The 14,981-nt window shown below is 42.6% G+C and overlaps 1 protein-coding gene across 5 annotated transcripts in view; it reads left to right on the top strand.

Moving 5' to 3' along the window:
- The window catches only part of PXMP4 (peroxisomal membrane protein 4), a 41,098-nt gene that overhangs the window by 11,923 nt on the left and 14,194 nt on the right, over positions 1-14,981 (top strand). For 2 of the 5 annotated variants that reach the window (XM_054724540.1, XM_008149725.3), the window contains 2 exons: positions 3,298-3,496; positions 8,122-10,970. In XM_054724540.1, coding sequence (XP_054580515.1) covers positions 3,298-3,496; positions 8,122-8,385 — 463 coding nt within the window. In that variant the 3' untranslated portion in view covers positions 8,386-10,970. Of the gene's footprint in view, positions 1-3,297; positions 3,497-8,121; positions 10,971-10,992; positions 11,470-14,981 lie in introns of those variants that run through there. The other 3 variants (XR_008557834.1, XM_054724538.1, XM_054724539.1) reach the window with 3 other exon arrangements.

Here is a 14,981-nt window from a genome sequence, read left to right as displayed (position 1 = left end):
AATGTATGTAGTCTCACCTGGACCTTATAAGAATCATACATGGACAGACTTCTGGTCAAATTCAGCTTCAACATTTTCTCTTTTTGTATTTTTACTTTTTAAAAAATATATATATATTTTATTGATTTTTTTACAGGGAGGAAGGGAGAGGGATAGAGAGTTAGAAACATCGATGAGAGAGAAACATCAATCAGCTGCCTCCTGCACACCACCCACTGGGGATGTGCCCGCAACCAAGGTACATGCCCTTGACCGGAATCAAACCTGGGACCCTTGAGTCCGCAGGCCGACGCTCTATCCACTTGAGCCAGACCGGTTAGGGCTGTATTTTTACTTTTAAAATTTATTTGTGTTTGGTTTGGTTTTTGTGCTCCGATTCATTTTTTTTTTAAACTGAGCTCAGTCATTCATTCAGTAGATATTTATTGAGCATCTGCTGTGGATCAGACACTGTTTTAGATGCTGGGATACAGCAGTGAACAAAACAGACAATGTTCACTGCCCTCACAGAGCTGCATTCTAACAGGAGGTGGAAGAAGAAAAAACATGGTAAATAAGGAGAGTATGTGTGAAAAGGTGATGTGGGCTGTGGGAAGTAAAAATTAGAACAAGGAAAGAGAGAAAGGGGATCAGGAGTGCTGGAGGAAAGGCATACTGCAGAATTAAATAGGGAAGGCCTCAGTGAGAAAGTGACATTCGAGTAAAGACTTTAAGGAGGTGAAAGAGTTGGCCAAATGGGCATTAGGGGAAAGAGTGTTTCAGGCCAAGGGAATAGCCAGTGCAAAGTCCCCGAGGTGAGGTCGTGCCTGGTGAATCTGAGGACGCTGGAGGTGGGGGGTTTTGAAGGGGAGAGAACAAAGAGGAAGGTAACCTGGGCCCATTCTGTCCAACTTTAAAGAGGAGTTTGGCTTTTCCTTTAAGTGAAACAGGAAATTGTAAGCTTTTTCCAGGGATATGGTACTATTTGCCCTGCCTTTTAGTACTGTGAGAGTGAAGAGTTTGCTGCCAGATTAAGAACAGATGGGTGAGGGTGCCAAGGGCAGAAGTAAGTGTAAAATGGGAGGCTGTGGCAATAATGCAGGTGAGTAACACTGATGGCAGTGGCGATTAGAAATAGTTAGATTCTAGAAACAATTTGAAGGCAGGGTTAGTGTTAACACTTAAAAACTGGGAAATCTAACTTGTCTTAGAATTGGCAACACTGGGCCCATGTTCCTGTGGGGCAAGAACCAGGTGGTTTCTGGCTGTGTCCACTCACCTGACATTTCCACAGAGCTTAGTAGACCCACTCCAAGGTCCTCATTTAGCTTCGAGGACACTTGGGTTTACCATTCCTGAATTGATCTCCCAGAGTACACTCTGTACTTCTCCCTGTGTTTTTCCCACTGCCCCCAAGTGATTTAATTTAGTTTATTTTAAATTTTTTATTTATTTTATTTTATTTTTTAAAAAAACATATTTTATTGATTTTTTACAGAGAGGAAGAGAGAGGGATAGAGAGTTAGAAACATCGATGAGAGAGAAACATCGATCAGCTGCCTCTTGCACACCCCTTACTGGGGATGTGCCCGCAACCAAGGTACATGCCCTTGACCGGAATCGAACCTGGGACCCTTGAGTCCGCAGGCCGACGCTCTATCCACTGAGCCAATCCGCTTTCGGCAAATTTTTTATTGATTTTAGAAAGCGAGAGGAAAGGAGAGAGAGTGGGAGAGATTCATCGATTTGTGGTTCCACTCATTTAAAAAATATATGTTTTTTATTGATTTCAGAGAGGAAGGGAAAGAGAGAGACAGAAGCATCAATGATTAGAGAGAACCATTCATCTGCTTTCTGCATGTGCCTCATTGGGGGTCGACTTGCAATCTGGGAATGTGCCCTGACTGGGAATCAAACTGTGACCTCCTGGTTCATAGGTCGACGCTCAACCACTGAGCCACCGTCACCAGGACACTTATTTTTAAAAAATTGATTTTTAGAGAGAGAAGAAGGGAGAGGAGAGAGAGAGAGAAACATTGATGTGAGAGCAAAGCATTGATTGGCTGCCTCCTGCACGCCCCCTACTGGGAATTGAGTCCTGACCAGTAATAAAACTGGCAACCTTTTGGTGCACTGGACGATGCCTAACCAATGGAGCCATGCCAGCCAGGGCTGTTGTTCTACTTATTTATTTTTTATTTAATTTTTTTAATTTTTGAAAAATGCTACCTTTACAAGAACACTGAGGGGAAAAAAAAACATCAAAAAAAAATTTTAGGTCTCCTGAAAACTTCTGTTGTCTTACTTCTAACAAGAAATCAAAATTCATTATAACATGTGATTTTTTTTATTTTTGAATGTTCTTGTTCCACTTATTTATGCATTCATTGGTTGATTCTTGTATGTGCCATGACCAGGGATTGAACCCACAATCTTAGACAATATTCTAACCAACTGAGCTGTCCAGACAGGTTCCGAGTGATTTAATTTTAAAGGATAAATCAACTACCTACCCTACTTAAATGTTTGTTTCTCTCAGGATAAGGAGAAAAGTTAGCATGGCCTTACCTGCTACCCTGCATCCCCTACATCCTTTGCCCACACATTCTCTGCTCAGATTTTTCTCTGTTCCTTTACTCCCCACTCTCTGTCCCTCCTCAGGATCTTTGCTGATCTCTCTGCCTGGGATGCAACTCCTCTCCCCTCTTGACCACATTGATTCCTCACCCTTCAGATCCCACAATTATCTCTTGCCAAGGTCAAAGTTTGACCCTTGCTCCGATTAGATCATAAACCTCATGAGGGCAGCAAGCAGATCTTTTCCCCCCAGAATTATATTCCCAGATCCAGCACACAGTAGGCACTAACTCCCTCATTCATTTATTTCTCCTCATGTTCACGCCAAAAAAAATATTTATTGAGCACCTACTCTTGGTCAGACGCTGTTCTGGGCCCTACGGATGAACAAGTCAGCTGTAGATACCACTCTCTGGTATCTTCCATTGGCTTGAGGTGGGAGTGGGGGAGATAATAAACAAGCATATACAAGTCAGATGGCAATAAGACCTATGAAGGAAAAAAAAAAAGTAGGGTCAGGGGACAGATGTGATGGGCATTCTTTTATGTAGGGTGGTCGGGGAAAGACTCTCTGAGGAAGTGGCATGACGTTAAGGCCTGAATCAAGGATGCCAGCAGCCCTCAGGACATGGATGTTAGAGGCCCTGAGCTGCTTGTGTGGCTTAGTTTTGCATGCCCAGTGGGTGAATGCCCTCCAAATGGCTGGGCCTGCGCTCATGGTAATTCCCTAATTTTGCGCAGCCTCCGGGAGAAGCTTCGGGCCATCCTGCAGGCCACGTACACCCACTCTTCGAACCTGGCCTGCTTCGTGTTCACCTACAAGGCCCTCTGTGCCCTGCAGTCGTACCTGCAGGGGGAGACTCACCAGGTGCACTCGTTCCTGGCTGGCTGCATCGGGGGCTTCCTGGTGTTTAAAGAGAACAATAACATCAACAGCCAGGTAAAGATCCTCCCCGGGCATGTGTGTGTGGGCTGCCTGGGTTTGGGGTGGGATATGGTTCAGGTTTGAGTTGGGGTGAGGGGTCAAAGGAGATGAGCTCGTGGCTCCCTTCCCAGTCTGAGGATCGGTGATTCACCAGTCCCACTGTGATCTTGGGACGGTCATTTCCCCCTCCGTTTCCTCGTCTGTAAATCAAGCAGCTTATTGGAATTTTATGATTTCCAAAATCAATGTGTACTGCTCTCTGGGGACAAAGATGTTTTTATTTTTTTTAAAGAAAATCACTCTGCAGTAAAATGAGAAAAAAGAAAAATGACCCTGAAATATGATTTTCATAAAACAAAATTTATTAAAGAATTGCCTTATTCTGTAACTTGTCCTTTTTCTGGGTTAAAGTTCTATTTATTTTTTATTGATTTCAGAGAGAGGAAGGGAGAGGGGTGTGGGGGAGAGGGGAGAGGGAGGGAGGGAGGGAGGGAGGGAGGGAGGGAGAGAGAGAGAGAGAGAGAGAGAGAAACATTAATCAATGTTCTGCACGTTCCCCAAACCGGGGATCCAATCTGCAACCTGGGCATGTACCCAGACCTAGAATTGAGCTTGCCACCTTTTTTTTTTTTAAATCAAGATTTCTATTTTATTTATTTATTTTAAAATATGTTTTTATTGATTTTGAGAGAGAGAGGAATAGAGAGATAGAAACATTGATGAAAGAGAAACATCATTGATCGGCTGCCTCCTGCTCGCCCTCTACAAGGGATTGAACCTGCAACCCAGGCATGTTCTCTGACCGGGAATTGAACTGGTGACCTCTTGGTTCATGGGTTGACGCTCTAACTGCTGAGCACACAAGCCAGGGCTTATTAAATATTTTTAAATTATAACAGTTTTATTTTCACATTTTAAAAAATGCAGATTAAACAGTCCCTATGTGCCTGGCATATGTCTAGGTGCTTGGGATACATGATGATAAAGTAGAAAATAAATTGAAAAGAAAGTTTCCATCCTCCTCCAATTGTCAAGCCACTGTCCTGGGACAGTCACTTTAATTGTATCTTGAGTAGCTCTTCAGAAATTGTCTGTGCTTATTTTAGTGTACATATCAGGAGTTTCCCACCAATGAGATCATACTGCTTTTTTTTTTTTTTTTCATGGAATGATGTATCTAGGAGACCTTTCTTGTCAGTCCTTCAGCCTTTTTAATATCAGAGCCCTCCACTGCTGGGTGGATGGTCCTGCCCTGATTTTACTAATCTCCTCTCGATGGGCATTTATAAGGTCCGTAGCCTTTTGCCATCACACACATGCAGTCTACATCTTTGTTTGGACATCTTTCTGCATTTGTGTCAGTCTGTCCGAAAGTTCCTAGACGTGGAATTATGGAGTCTGTGCATGTGAGAGTTTTGTGTTTTGAGGAAATTTCCTCAGTTTTATATTTGTTAGAAATTTCACATCCAAAGGCAAAGAATCCTGGTCACACCATCTCCTTCCCCCTCCCCTCTTTTCCTTGACTCCTGGCAATAATTATTCTGACCTCCATTTCTAAAATCTTGTCATTTCAACAGTGTTATGTAAGTGGAGTCATTACAGTATGCAGTCTTTGGGATTGGCTTTTTTCACTCGGCGTAATTCGCTGGAGATTCATCCAAGTTGTTGAGTCTGTCAGTAGTTCATTTATTTTTATGGCTGAGTGGTGTTCCATTGCATGGATATACCACAGTTTGTTTAAACATTTATCCCCAGAAGGACCTGTGAGTTGTTTCCAACTTTTGGCTATTAGGAATAAGCTGCTAAGAACATTCTTGTACAAGTTTTTGAGTGAGCATTAGTTTTCATTTCTCTGAGATAAATGCCCAAGAGTACAGTTGCTGGGTCAAATGGTACATGCATGTTTAGTTTTATAAGAACCTGGCAAACTATTTTCCACAGTGACTTACTATTTTACATTCCCATCAGGAATATATACAAGTGACTCAGTTCCTGTACATTGTAGCCAGTGTTTGGTTTGTCTTATTTTTTTTTATTTTAGCTATTTTGATAGGTGTGAAGTGCCATCTCATTTGTGGTTTTAAGTTTGCGTTTCCCCGAAGGCTAGTGATGTTAAACAGCTTTTCATGTGCTTATTTCCCATCTGTATAACCTCTTCAGTGAAGCATCTGTTCACGTCTTTTGACCATTTACTAATTGGGTTGTGTGTTTTTTTACTGTTGAGTTTTGAGTTTTTAAAAAATGTATTCCAGATAGTAGTCTTTGTCATATATATATATATATGTACATATATATATATATGTATATGTGTATATATATATATATTGTAAATACTTTCTCCCAGTCTATAGCTTTTCTTTTTGGCCTCTTCACATGGGCTTTCATAACAACAACAACAAAAAATGATTAATTTTGATGAGATCCAGTTTATCAAAAAATTTTAAGGATATTTTTGGTGTCAAGTTACTTTTTAGTTTTGAACCATGTAAGTATATTAATTAAAAATTTTTAAATAAATAAGAATAATAAATTAAAGATAGAAAGTAGTACTATTTATTTATTTATTTTATTTTTTTAAAAAATATATTTTATTGATTTTTTACAGAGAGGAAGAGAGAGGGATAGAGAGTTAGAAACATCGATAAGAGAGAAACATCGATCAGCTGCCTCTTGCACACCCCCTACTGGGGATGTGCCCGCAACCAAGGTACATGCCCTTGACCGGAATCGAACCTGGGACCCTTGAGTCCGCAGGCCGACGCTCTATCCACTGAGCCAAACCGGTTTCGGCGAAAGTAGTACTATTTAAAATGTCCTTACTACCAAGGCAATCTATAGATTCAGTGCAATCCCTATTGAAATATCAATGGCATATTTCACAGAGTTAGAACAAATACTCCAAAAATTTATATGGAATCAAAAAAGACCCCGAATAGCTGCAGCAATTTTGAGAAAGAAAAATAAAGTTGGAGAAATCACAGTACCAAATTTCAAGTTATACTACAAAGCCACCATAATCAAAACAGCCTGGCATAGGCACAAGAACAGGCATATAAATCAATGGAGCAGAACAGAGAACCCAGAAATTGACCCAAGCCATTACACTCAATTAATATTTGACAAAGAAGGCAAGAGCATACAATGGAGTCAAGAGAGTGGTGTTGGGAAAATTGGACAGATATGTGCAAAAAAATGAAAATAGACCACCAACTTACATCATACACAGTATAAACTCAAAATGGATAAAAGACTTTTAAATGTAAGTTGTGAAACCATAAAAATCCTAGAAGAAACCATAGGCAGCAAAATCTCAGACATCAACATATCAATAAATGACAAGTGCTGGAGAGGATGTGGAGAAAAGGGAACCCTAGTACATTGCTGGTGGGAATACAAACTGGTGCAACAATTATGGAAAACAGTATGGAGTTTCCTTAAAAAATTAAGTCTGGCCGAAACCGGTTTGGCTCAGCGGATAGAGCGTCGGTCTGCAGACTGAAAGGTCCCAGGTTCGATTCCGGTCAAGGGCATGTACATTGGTTGCGGGCACATCCCCTGTGGGGGGTGTGCAGGAGGCAGCTGGTCAATGTTTCTCTCTCATTGATATTTCTAGCTCTCTATCCCTCTCCCTTCCTCTCTGTGGAAAATCAATAAAATATATTAAAAAAAAAATTAAGTCTGGAACTGCCATTTGACCCAGTGGATTCCACTTCTAGGAATATATCCTAAAAAACCTGCAACACCAATCAGAAAGAAAGTATGCACCCCTATGCTCATAGCGGCACAATTTACAATAGCTAAAATCTGGAAACAGCCCAAGTGCCCATCAGTAGATGAATGGATAAACAAGTTGTGGTACATTTATACCATGGAATATTATGCAGTAGTAAAAAAAGAAGAATCTCTTACCCTTTGAGACAGCATGGAGGGACCTGGAGAGTATTATGCTAAGTGAAATAAGTTAGTCATAGAAAGACAAATATCACATGATCGCACTCAGATGGAATCTAAGTAACAAAATAAACTGATGAATGGAGTAGACCCAAAGACATGGAAGCATGGAACAGAGTGCAGAATCTCATAGGGAAGGCAGGGAGGGTGGGTGGGTGGGAGTTAATCAACCAAAGACCTTATATACATAATAGAGGCCCAATGCACAAAATTTGTGCAAGAGTAGGCCTTCCTTCCCCCGGCTGCCGGTACCGGCTTCCCTCTGGCACCCGGGACCCGGGCTTCCTTCGCAGCCCCAGCTTCATCTGTAAGGTTGTCTGGAAGGATGTCCAGAAGGATGTCCAGTCTAATTAGCATATTACGCTTTTATTATTATAAATATGCATAACCCATGGACACAGACAATAGGGTGCTGAAGACCGGGGGAAGCAGGGGGGTAGGCTGGAGGGGGGTCAATGGGGGGAAAAGGGGGACATATGTAATACTTTCAGCAATAAAGAATTATTTTTAAAAAATTAAATAAAAGTGGGTAACAACCTTAAAAAATAAATAATATAGTACTATTAAAATGTCTGATACCACTTCATCTGCACACCAACTTTGAAAAACAGTGATCCGTGCATGGGGGTGGGCAGAAGGTTCCCAGAGGCTGTGCACACCTGTAATCCCCTGTCATTCCCTCCCTGCAGATCAACATGTACCTGCTGTCACGCGTCCTATTTGCCCTGTGCCGCCTGGGAGTGGAGAAGGGCTACATTCCCGAACCCAAGTGGGACCCATTCCCATTGTTCACCGCGTTAGTGTGGGGGCTGGTGCTGTGGCTCTTTGAATACCATCGGCCCACGCTGCAGCCCTCGCTGCAGTCCTCTATGACCTACCTGTACGAGGACAGCAATGTGTGGCACGACATCTCGGACTTCCTCATCTACAACAAGAGCCGTCCCTCAAAGTAACGCAGCCCTGAGGTGCTTATGGGGGCTTCTACCTGAGTAGGCTCTGGGCGGTGTCCAGTTGTGGCATGAGATTGGCTCCATCAGTGAAACCTCCCAGAGGATCCTGCTTTCCCAGGATCATGGCTCTCAGACTCCAACTTTTATTAACCCAGGGTTCCATTGTCCAAAGCAAAAGCACCAATTTTCCAATCTCATTAGGTCCTCTTGAATGGTGGAGTAAGAGGCTGAATCAGGCTGAGGAACCTAACGCATGGTTCCAGCATACTGCTAACTTCTGTGAGACCAGGGAAAGTCACCCCCTCTCTAGGCCTCAGGGGTCATGGAGCTCAGAGGAGGGCCCTGAAATCTCTTTCTGGTGGGTATGTTCTTTGACTGTTCTTACGCTGGTGGGCAGTGGGTTTGCAAATATGTTTTTACAAAATATTAAGTTCCTTTTCTCGAGTGTTCTATTGGAGAGGCTCTAGAGTTTCACTGTCCAATAGAAACATGATGACAGTCATATACGTATGTAATTGAAATTTTTCTAGTGGCCACATTTTAAAAAAGTGGAAAGAAGCAGATGAGATTAATTTTGATATATTTTAGCCCAAATTTCTAAAATATTATCATTTCAACATGTGATTACTATGAAAATAAGATCTTTTATATTTTTTCTTATGTGAAGTCATCAAAATCAAGTATATGTTTTACATTTACAGCACACCTCAATTTAGACCAGTCATATTTCAAGGCTCAGTAAGTAGCCCCTATGTGGCTAGTAGTGGCTGTATTGAAGATATAGAATACTTCCATCATCACAGAAAATCCTCGTGGACATTGCAGATATAGAGCTAGAGGACATGGTTGGAGTCCCCACCCCACCACTATGTAATTTTGAGGAAGGTTTGTGACCTCCCAGAGCCTCAGTTTCTTGTAAAATGAGGATAATTGTAATAATACCCGGTGTCCATGTTGGACTTGTATAACTGCAACGGCTGCTACCCACACTAATCGTTTCCATTTAATGAGCTCCTACTTCCTCCTGGGTGCTTTGCACATACTTTTTAAATCCATACAATGACCTTACAGGTCTGTATTTTGATTTTCATTTTACAGATGTGGAAACAGAATCAGAGAAGGGAAGTAACTTGCCCAAGATATACAGTTAGTATGGTAGCCCTATCAGGGTTTGAACCCAGATTTATCTGATTTCAAAGCCTGTGTGTTTTTAAGTGCCTTACTTTAAATTTAGAAACCTAAGCTAAGCTATGCAAATGTTAGCTAGGTCTAGGGTCTGTTTCAGAAGGGGGTACAAACTCAAATGCCTACAGGGGCCTGACAGTGACATAAGTGATAATGTTCTGGGTGCTATGTAGTAGGGACTGACGAGGTCGCGGTGAACTGGAGACTCAGGTGCCAGTCCGATATTTTAAAACCAAGCTGGACAAATCCATCAGGTCTCCAGGAAGCTTTGGTCCATGGACCCACTAATTGGAGTCCCTTGGCCTAATAGGAATATCTCAGTCTCTTTATATTTTAGAACTTACTAGTAGAAATGTACACAGGAGTCACTGGCGATCTTATTAAAATGCAAATTCTGATTCAGTGGGTTTGGGGTGGGGCCTGAATATTCTGCATGTCTCTCAGACTCCCAGGTGCTGCTGCTACTGCTGCTGGTCTGAGCCACACCTTGAGTAGCAAGGTAGTAGGGGATGATATGGGGCCAGCTGCTATCCCATGTGACACATGTGGAAACTGAATTGAACAGAGCTGAGCTGTTAGGTAACAGAGCAGGGATTAGGTCTGATTCTAACAGCTGTGTTCTCAGCCACGCTGTTGTACTGCCAACCTGGAGAAAGTGATCTTGAAGGTCCCTTAGTTCATTCTGTGGAGGGTGAACGAGATCCTAAGGTTATGGGGAAGGGAGGGGGTCGTCATCAGCAAGTGGGTTTTATGGCAGATGGGGGGGGGGGGGCCTGCCCATATCCCTTTAGTTTACCACGTTAGTGCATACCAGCCAGCTTTTCCAACAGCCACCCCTGTGTCTTTCTGCCTGAGGCCATCACTTGCCACTGGCACCTGCTTTGCCACCCTGCAGCAGACCTGCAGTGCAGGAGGATTAACACATCCAGGGCACAGCTCTCAATCAATGCCCGATAAATAGCCCCAGTCCCGCCCCCCTTGCCCAGTAGGCATGCTCCATTCTGGCTCCCAGGGCAGTCCGGCAGGACTGAGCCCCTCTTGTCCACAGTGGTCACTTGCTCGATAACACCTCCTTTCCTGTCTCCCTTCCTCATGCCCCTACCAGTGCTCCCCGGGACCACTTCCCAGGTAAACCACTTGCACTCAAATCCTTGTCTTGGGGTCTGCTGTTGGAGAACCCAAACTAAAACTGGCCTCTGGTATGGCAGGTTGAGAGGTAGTGTAACATGGTGGTTGGGGACATAGGCTTTGAAGCCCATGTCTGGGCTCAGCTCTGGTTCTGTTGTTTCCTAGGGCAAGTGATTTAACTATTCTGTACCTGTGTTTCAATCATCTGTAAAGTAGGTGTCCTATAGGGTGATCTGGAGGATTAAATATGACACATAAAGTGATCACTCAGTAAATGTTTGCTGTTATTTCTAATAGTGTTCAAACATAGAAGGAAGCATGGTCCTGAGAACTGAGTATACCCTGCTTTCAGCCTGTCCTACCCGCCAGCCGAAGGTAAAGCCTTGGCCGCCTGCCCTGCCCACATCCCCCCACTGCCACTGGGGTTGGCCAGCTCCACCACCGACTGTCTCTGCTCTCTAAGAATAGGTTTTCCTGACAGATGGCATCTCTCTGGATCCTGCCAGAGCATCTGGTGCCTCCAACTGCTCACTCCAGGGAGGAAGGCGGTGTGGACCTTGCCGAGGAGCAGAGTGCTGGCTTCCAGCAGGCCTGAAAGGAGTCCCCACTCGGCTCCTTCCTAAGATCAGTAAAACGGGCATTGCCAAAGGGCCCTTGGTACACAGTAGGCACTCCATAAATGCTGGTTCCTTAAACAGCACAGTGATTTAACGTGTGTTTATTAAGCACCCGCCACATTCCTACAAAGCCTTCTGACATGCAGGACTGTAAATAATAACTTCATTTTTAAAAGATTTTTTATTGATTTAAGAGAGAGAGAGAGACAGAGACATCGACGTGAGAGCCTGTGAGCCCGCAATCTGAGCATATGTCCTAACCGGGAATCAAACCAACCATCTTGGTGCACTGGCCGATGCCCAACCAACTAAGCCACACCAGCCAGGGTTGTAGACAATAAATTTTAAATTAATAATATGTACACATAGTACAGAATTTAAATGGTACAAAAGTTGTGTAATAGGAAAGTCAGGTTCCATCCTACAACCCAAGCTCCTCCCCTCTCTTGCCAGGGGCACTCACTGTTAGCACTTTCCAGTACTGCCTTCCGGAGATATTCCATGCACAGTCACCTATCCTTGTCTCATAAGAGCCTATTACATTACACTGTCATCTCAACAACTTTGGCATTTCCTCTCTGCCCTCTGCATTGTTAGTTTCTCTTTGATTAATAATCTGATATGAGTTCTTTCTTTGAGCTGGTTCCCTCAACTCAACCCCTACCCCCCCAGATATCTTGGGCAGATTCTTACTGTAATGAGCATGAAGATGAACCACCCTAGATATCCTGAGCCTTATCATAGACGACACCCAACATTCAGGCTCACGGATCACCAAGTGAAAGGGGAAGGACAAAGCTGAGTTAATTGGGGCCCTTCTGCTGCTCTGCTCCCAAATTAGAGATCTTTCAGTGAACCCGTATGAGAGCAATGATTCACAGGCTGAGATGCCAAGAAATTGCCTCATGATGCTCGCTGCTCCCACCTTCCACAGGCTCTAGAAAGGATCCAGGAGATGGTGTTTCTTTCTATATTGTTCACTTCTCCCACTCCCACGAGTGCATTTTGGGTTTATAAGAATCAGGCTTTAAACTTAAACCAGAACATTGGGCTGTGCTCCACTTCCTGGAACGAACCCCACATGTCCACAATCTGTGACTTCAGATAAGTTTCTTGTTTTAATAGATTAGAGAGTATTTATTTTTTTTAAAAAAGTCATATCCCCTCTCACCCCCCCCCCCCCTTTATCTAGTTCCAGATTCATAGAGAGAGAGTGTGTCTTTCAGCCTTGGAGAGCATTTTGGGTGAGGAGTTTAATTTTAACCGAAAAGTGTCTTGTGATCTGGAAGCCACACGGTTAGGCAGAGGACAGAGGGAAAGCGGGGTGTTCTTCTGAGTATTATTCTTAATTGATTTTAGAGAGAGGAAGGGGAGAGAGAGAGAAAGAGAGAGACAGAGAGAGAGAGAGAGAGATCTGTTGTTCCACTCAGTTATGCATTCATTGGTGGATTCTTGTACGTGTTCTGACCAACCCCACAACCTTGGTGTATCAGGATGATGCTCTAACCAACGGAGCTATGTGGCCAGGCTTTTTAGAGAGGGCTTTCTAATGGAGGGCTCCCCATTTTCTGTACCAGGTCTCTGCTCAAAGCTGCTGCAGATGTCACGATTTTATAAATAAGACAGGAAATAGAGGCTATGGGGTCTCTTTTGGAAACCTTGTTCTCACTGCTCTTCCGGGCTTCTCCCTTCAGCCTCTCTTCGTGGGCTGCATGTCAGCTGACAGAAGGGTCAGGGACAGACCACATCAGCTCTTTAGGGTACCTTATATATGTGTGTCATGAACCCCTTTGGCATCTGGTGAAACCTATGGACCCTTCTCTTTTTTGTTTTTTTGTTTTGGACCCTTCTCTTTATGCTGTTTTTAAAACATATACAACAAAATACATAGGATTTTAAAAAGGACAAGTACATTGAATTTTGAAATAATAAACAAAATAGTTTTAAATATATTTTTATTGATTTCAGAGAGGAAGGGAGAGGGAGAGAGAGATAGAAACATCAATGATGAGAGAGAATCATTGATTGGCTGCCTCCTGCACGCCCCACACTGGGCATCAAGCCCACAACCCGGGCATATACGCTGACCGGGAATCAAACCGGTGACCTCTTGGTTCCTGGGTCAACGCTCAACCACTGAGCCACACCTGGCTGGGCCACATGTTCTTTTTTTTATCTCATTAAAAAACAATGGTCCAAAACTACCATGATTTTATAGATGCAATAGCACAAATAATCTCACAATACCTGCAGCAACTGAAGCAGGATATGGAAATAGCTGTGACTTCTATTGGTGATAAAGCCCCAGCTACTGCTAATAGGCCTCAAGTTTGTTGCCAACATTTAGAAAATGTTACATTGCAGTCAGAGAGTAGTGAAAATATAGGTGTAATTTTTTTTTTCTGTCCAAGTTCATGGATTTCAGATTCAAAATTCCTACTTAAGAGTGACCTTCCCCGTCTGACCATATGGCAGCTGCCATTGTTTAGCAAACCCAGAGCACAGAATAAAGAAAATAATGGCTAATGCTGGCTGATCCCTTACTAAGTACTAAGTACGCAGTGATATTGGATACTAGGATTCAGCAATGAAAGAAGCCAGTTCCTGCCCAACTGGGGCTTATAAATGAATATGTAAATAAGATGATTCCAAAATGGTAGGTACTATGAAGTCAATAGTACAGACCAGTGTAATAGAATGGCTTAGAAGGGAGAACGAAAGGGTCTGTTTTCCAGGGAAAGGTTCTCTGAGGAGGTGATGTTTGCTCTGAGACCTGAATCATGAGAGTCAGGCAAAGTTGTGGATGGAGAAAGGGGTGACTGGCCACAGGCAATTTTGTCTTGTAAAAGATAAACTAACTGGTTAACAGTTTGGTGTTGGGTTTTTTGTTTGGCTTCATTTCTCCATTGTTTTCAGACTTAGTAAATTTCATTTTTTCATTGGTTTCAGACTTTCACATATTTAAACTAGTTATTAGTTTGGTTTCATTTCTTCATTGACAAAGTTCTCGCAGTTACTCCCATTTTTATATTATAGTATTTGCCCCTTATCCAAGGAGGATCTATTCCAAGACTCGCAGTGCATGCCTGAAACCGAGGATAGTACTGAATCAATCATATGTATATTTATATACACACACATATATAATGTTTTACCCTATACATACATGCCTATGGTAAAGTTTAATTTATAAATTATACACAGGAAGAGATGAACAATAACTAAAAATGGAAAAGTTATAACAATATACTGCAATACAAGTTATCCGAATATGGTTCTCTCTAGTAATTTTTATAGTTCTCATTCTAAACCTATTCCTTGGTTTGGTGTCACTCATTTCAGGAGATCCCTTCTGAAATCTTTGTTTAGGCTTAAAGCTTTCTGGCCCAACACATTGTCATGAGTCGGAACACGTTTTCTATTCATGTCTTCCACCCACAAGTTTAATGTCTTTTACAATTAACTAAGCACTTATGCACTGTGGCCATAACTTTTGCAGTTTGAGGTGCAAGAGCAAAATTAGCATAAGTTTCTCTTTTTTTTAAAGTTCTTTTTTAAAATTATTTTTATTTTATTGATTTTTAGAACAAGAGAGAAACATTGGTTTGTTGTTTCACCCATATATGCATTCCTTGGATGCTTCTTGCATGTGCCCTGACCAGGGATTGA

The sequence above is a fragment of the Eptesicus fuscus genome, chromosome 12 (assembly GCF_027574615.1).
Source record: "Eptesicus fuscus isolate TK198812 chromosome 12, DD_ASM_mEF_20220401, whole genome shotgun sequence".
NCBI classification, from domain to species: Eukaryota; Metazoa; Chordata; class Mammalia; order Chiroptera; family Vespertilionidae; genus Eptesicus; species Eptesicus fuscus.
The sequence above is the reverse complement of the archived record's forward strand: the minus strand, read 5'-3'. Positions and strand labels throughout refer to the sequence as shown.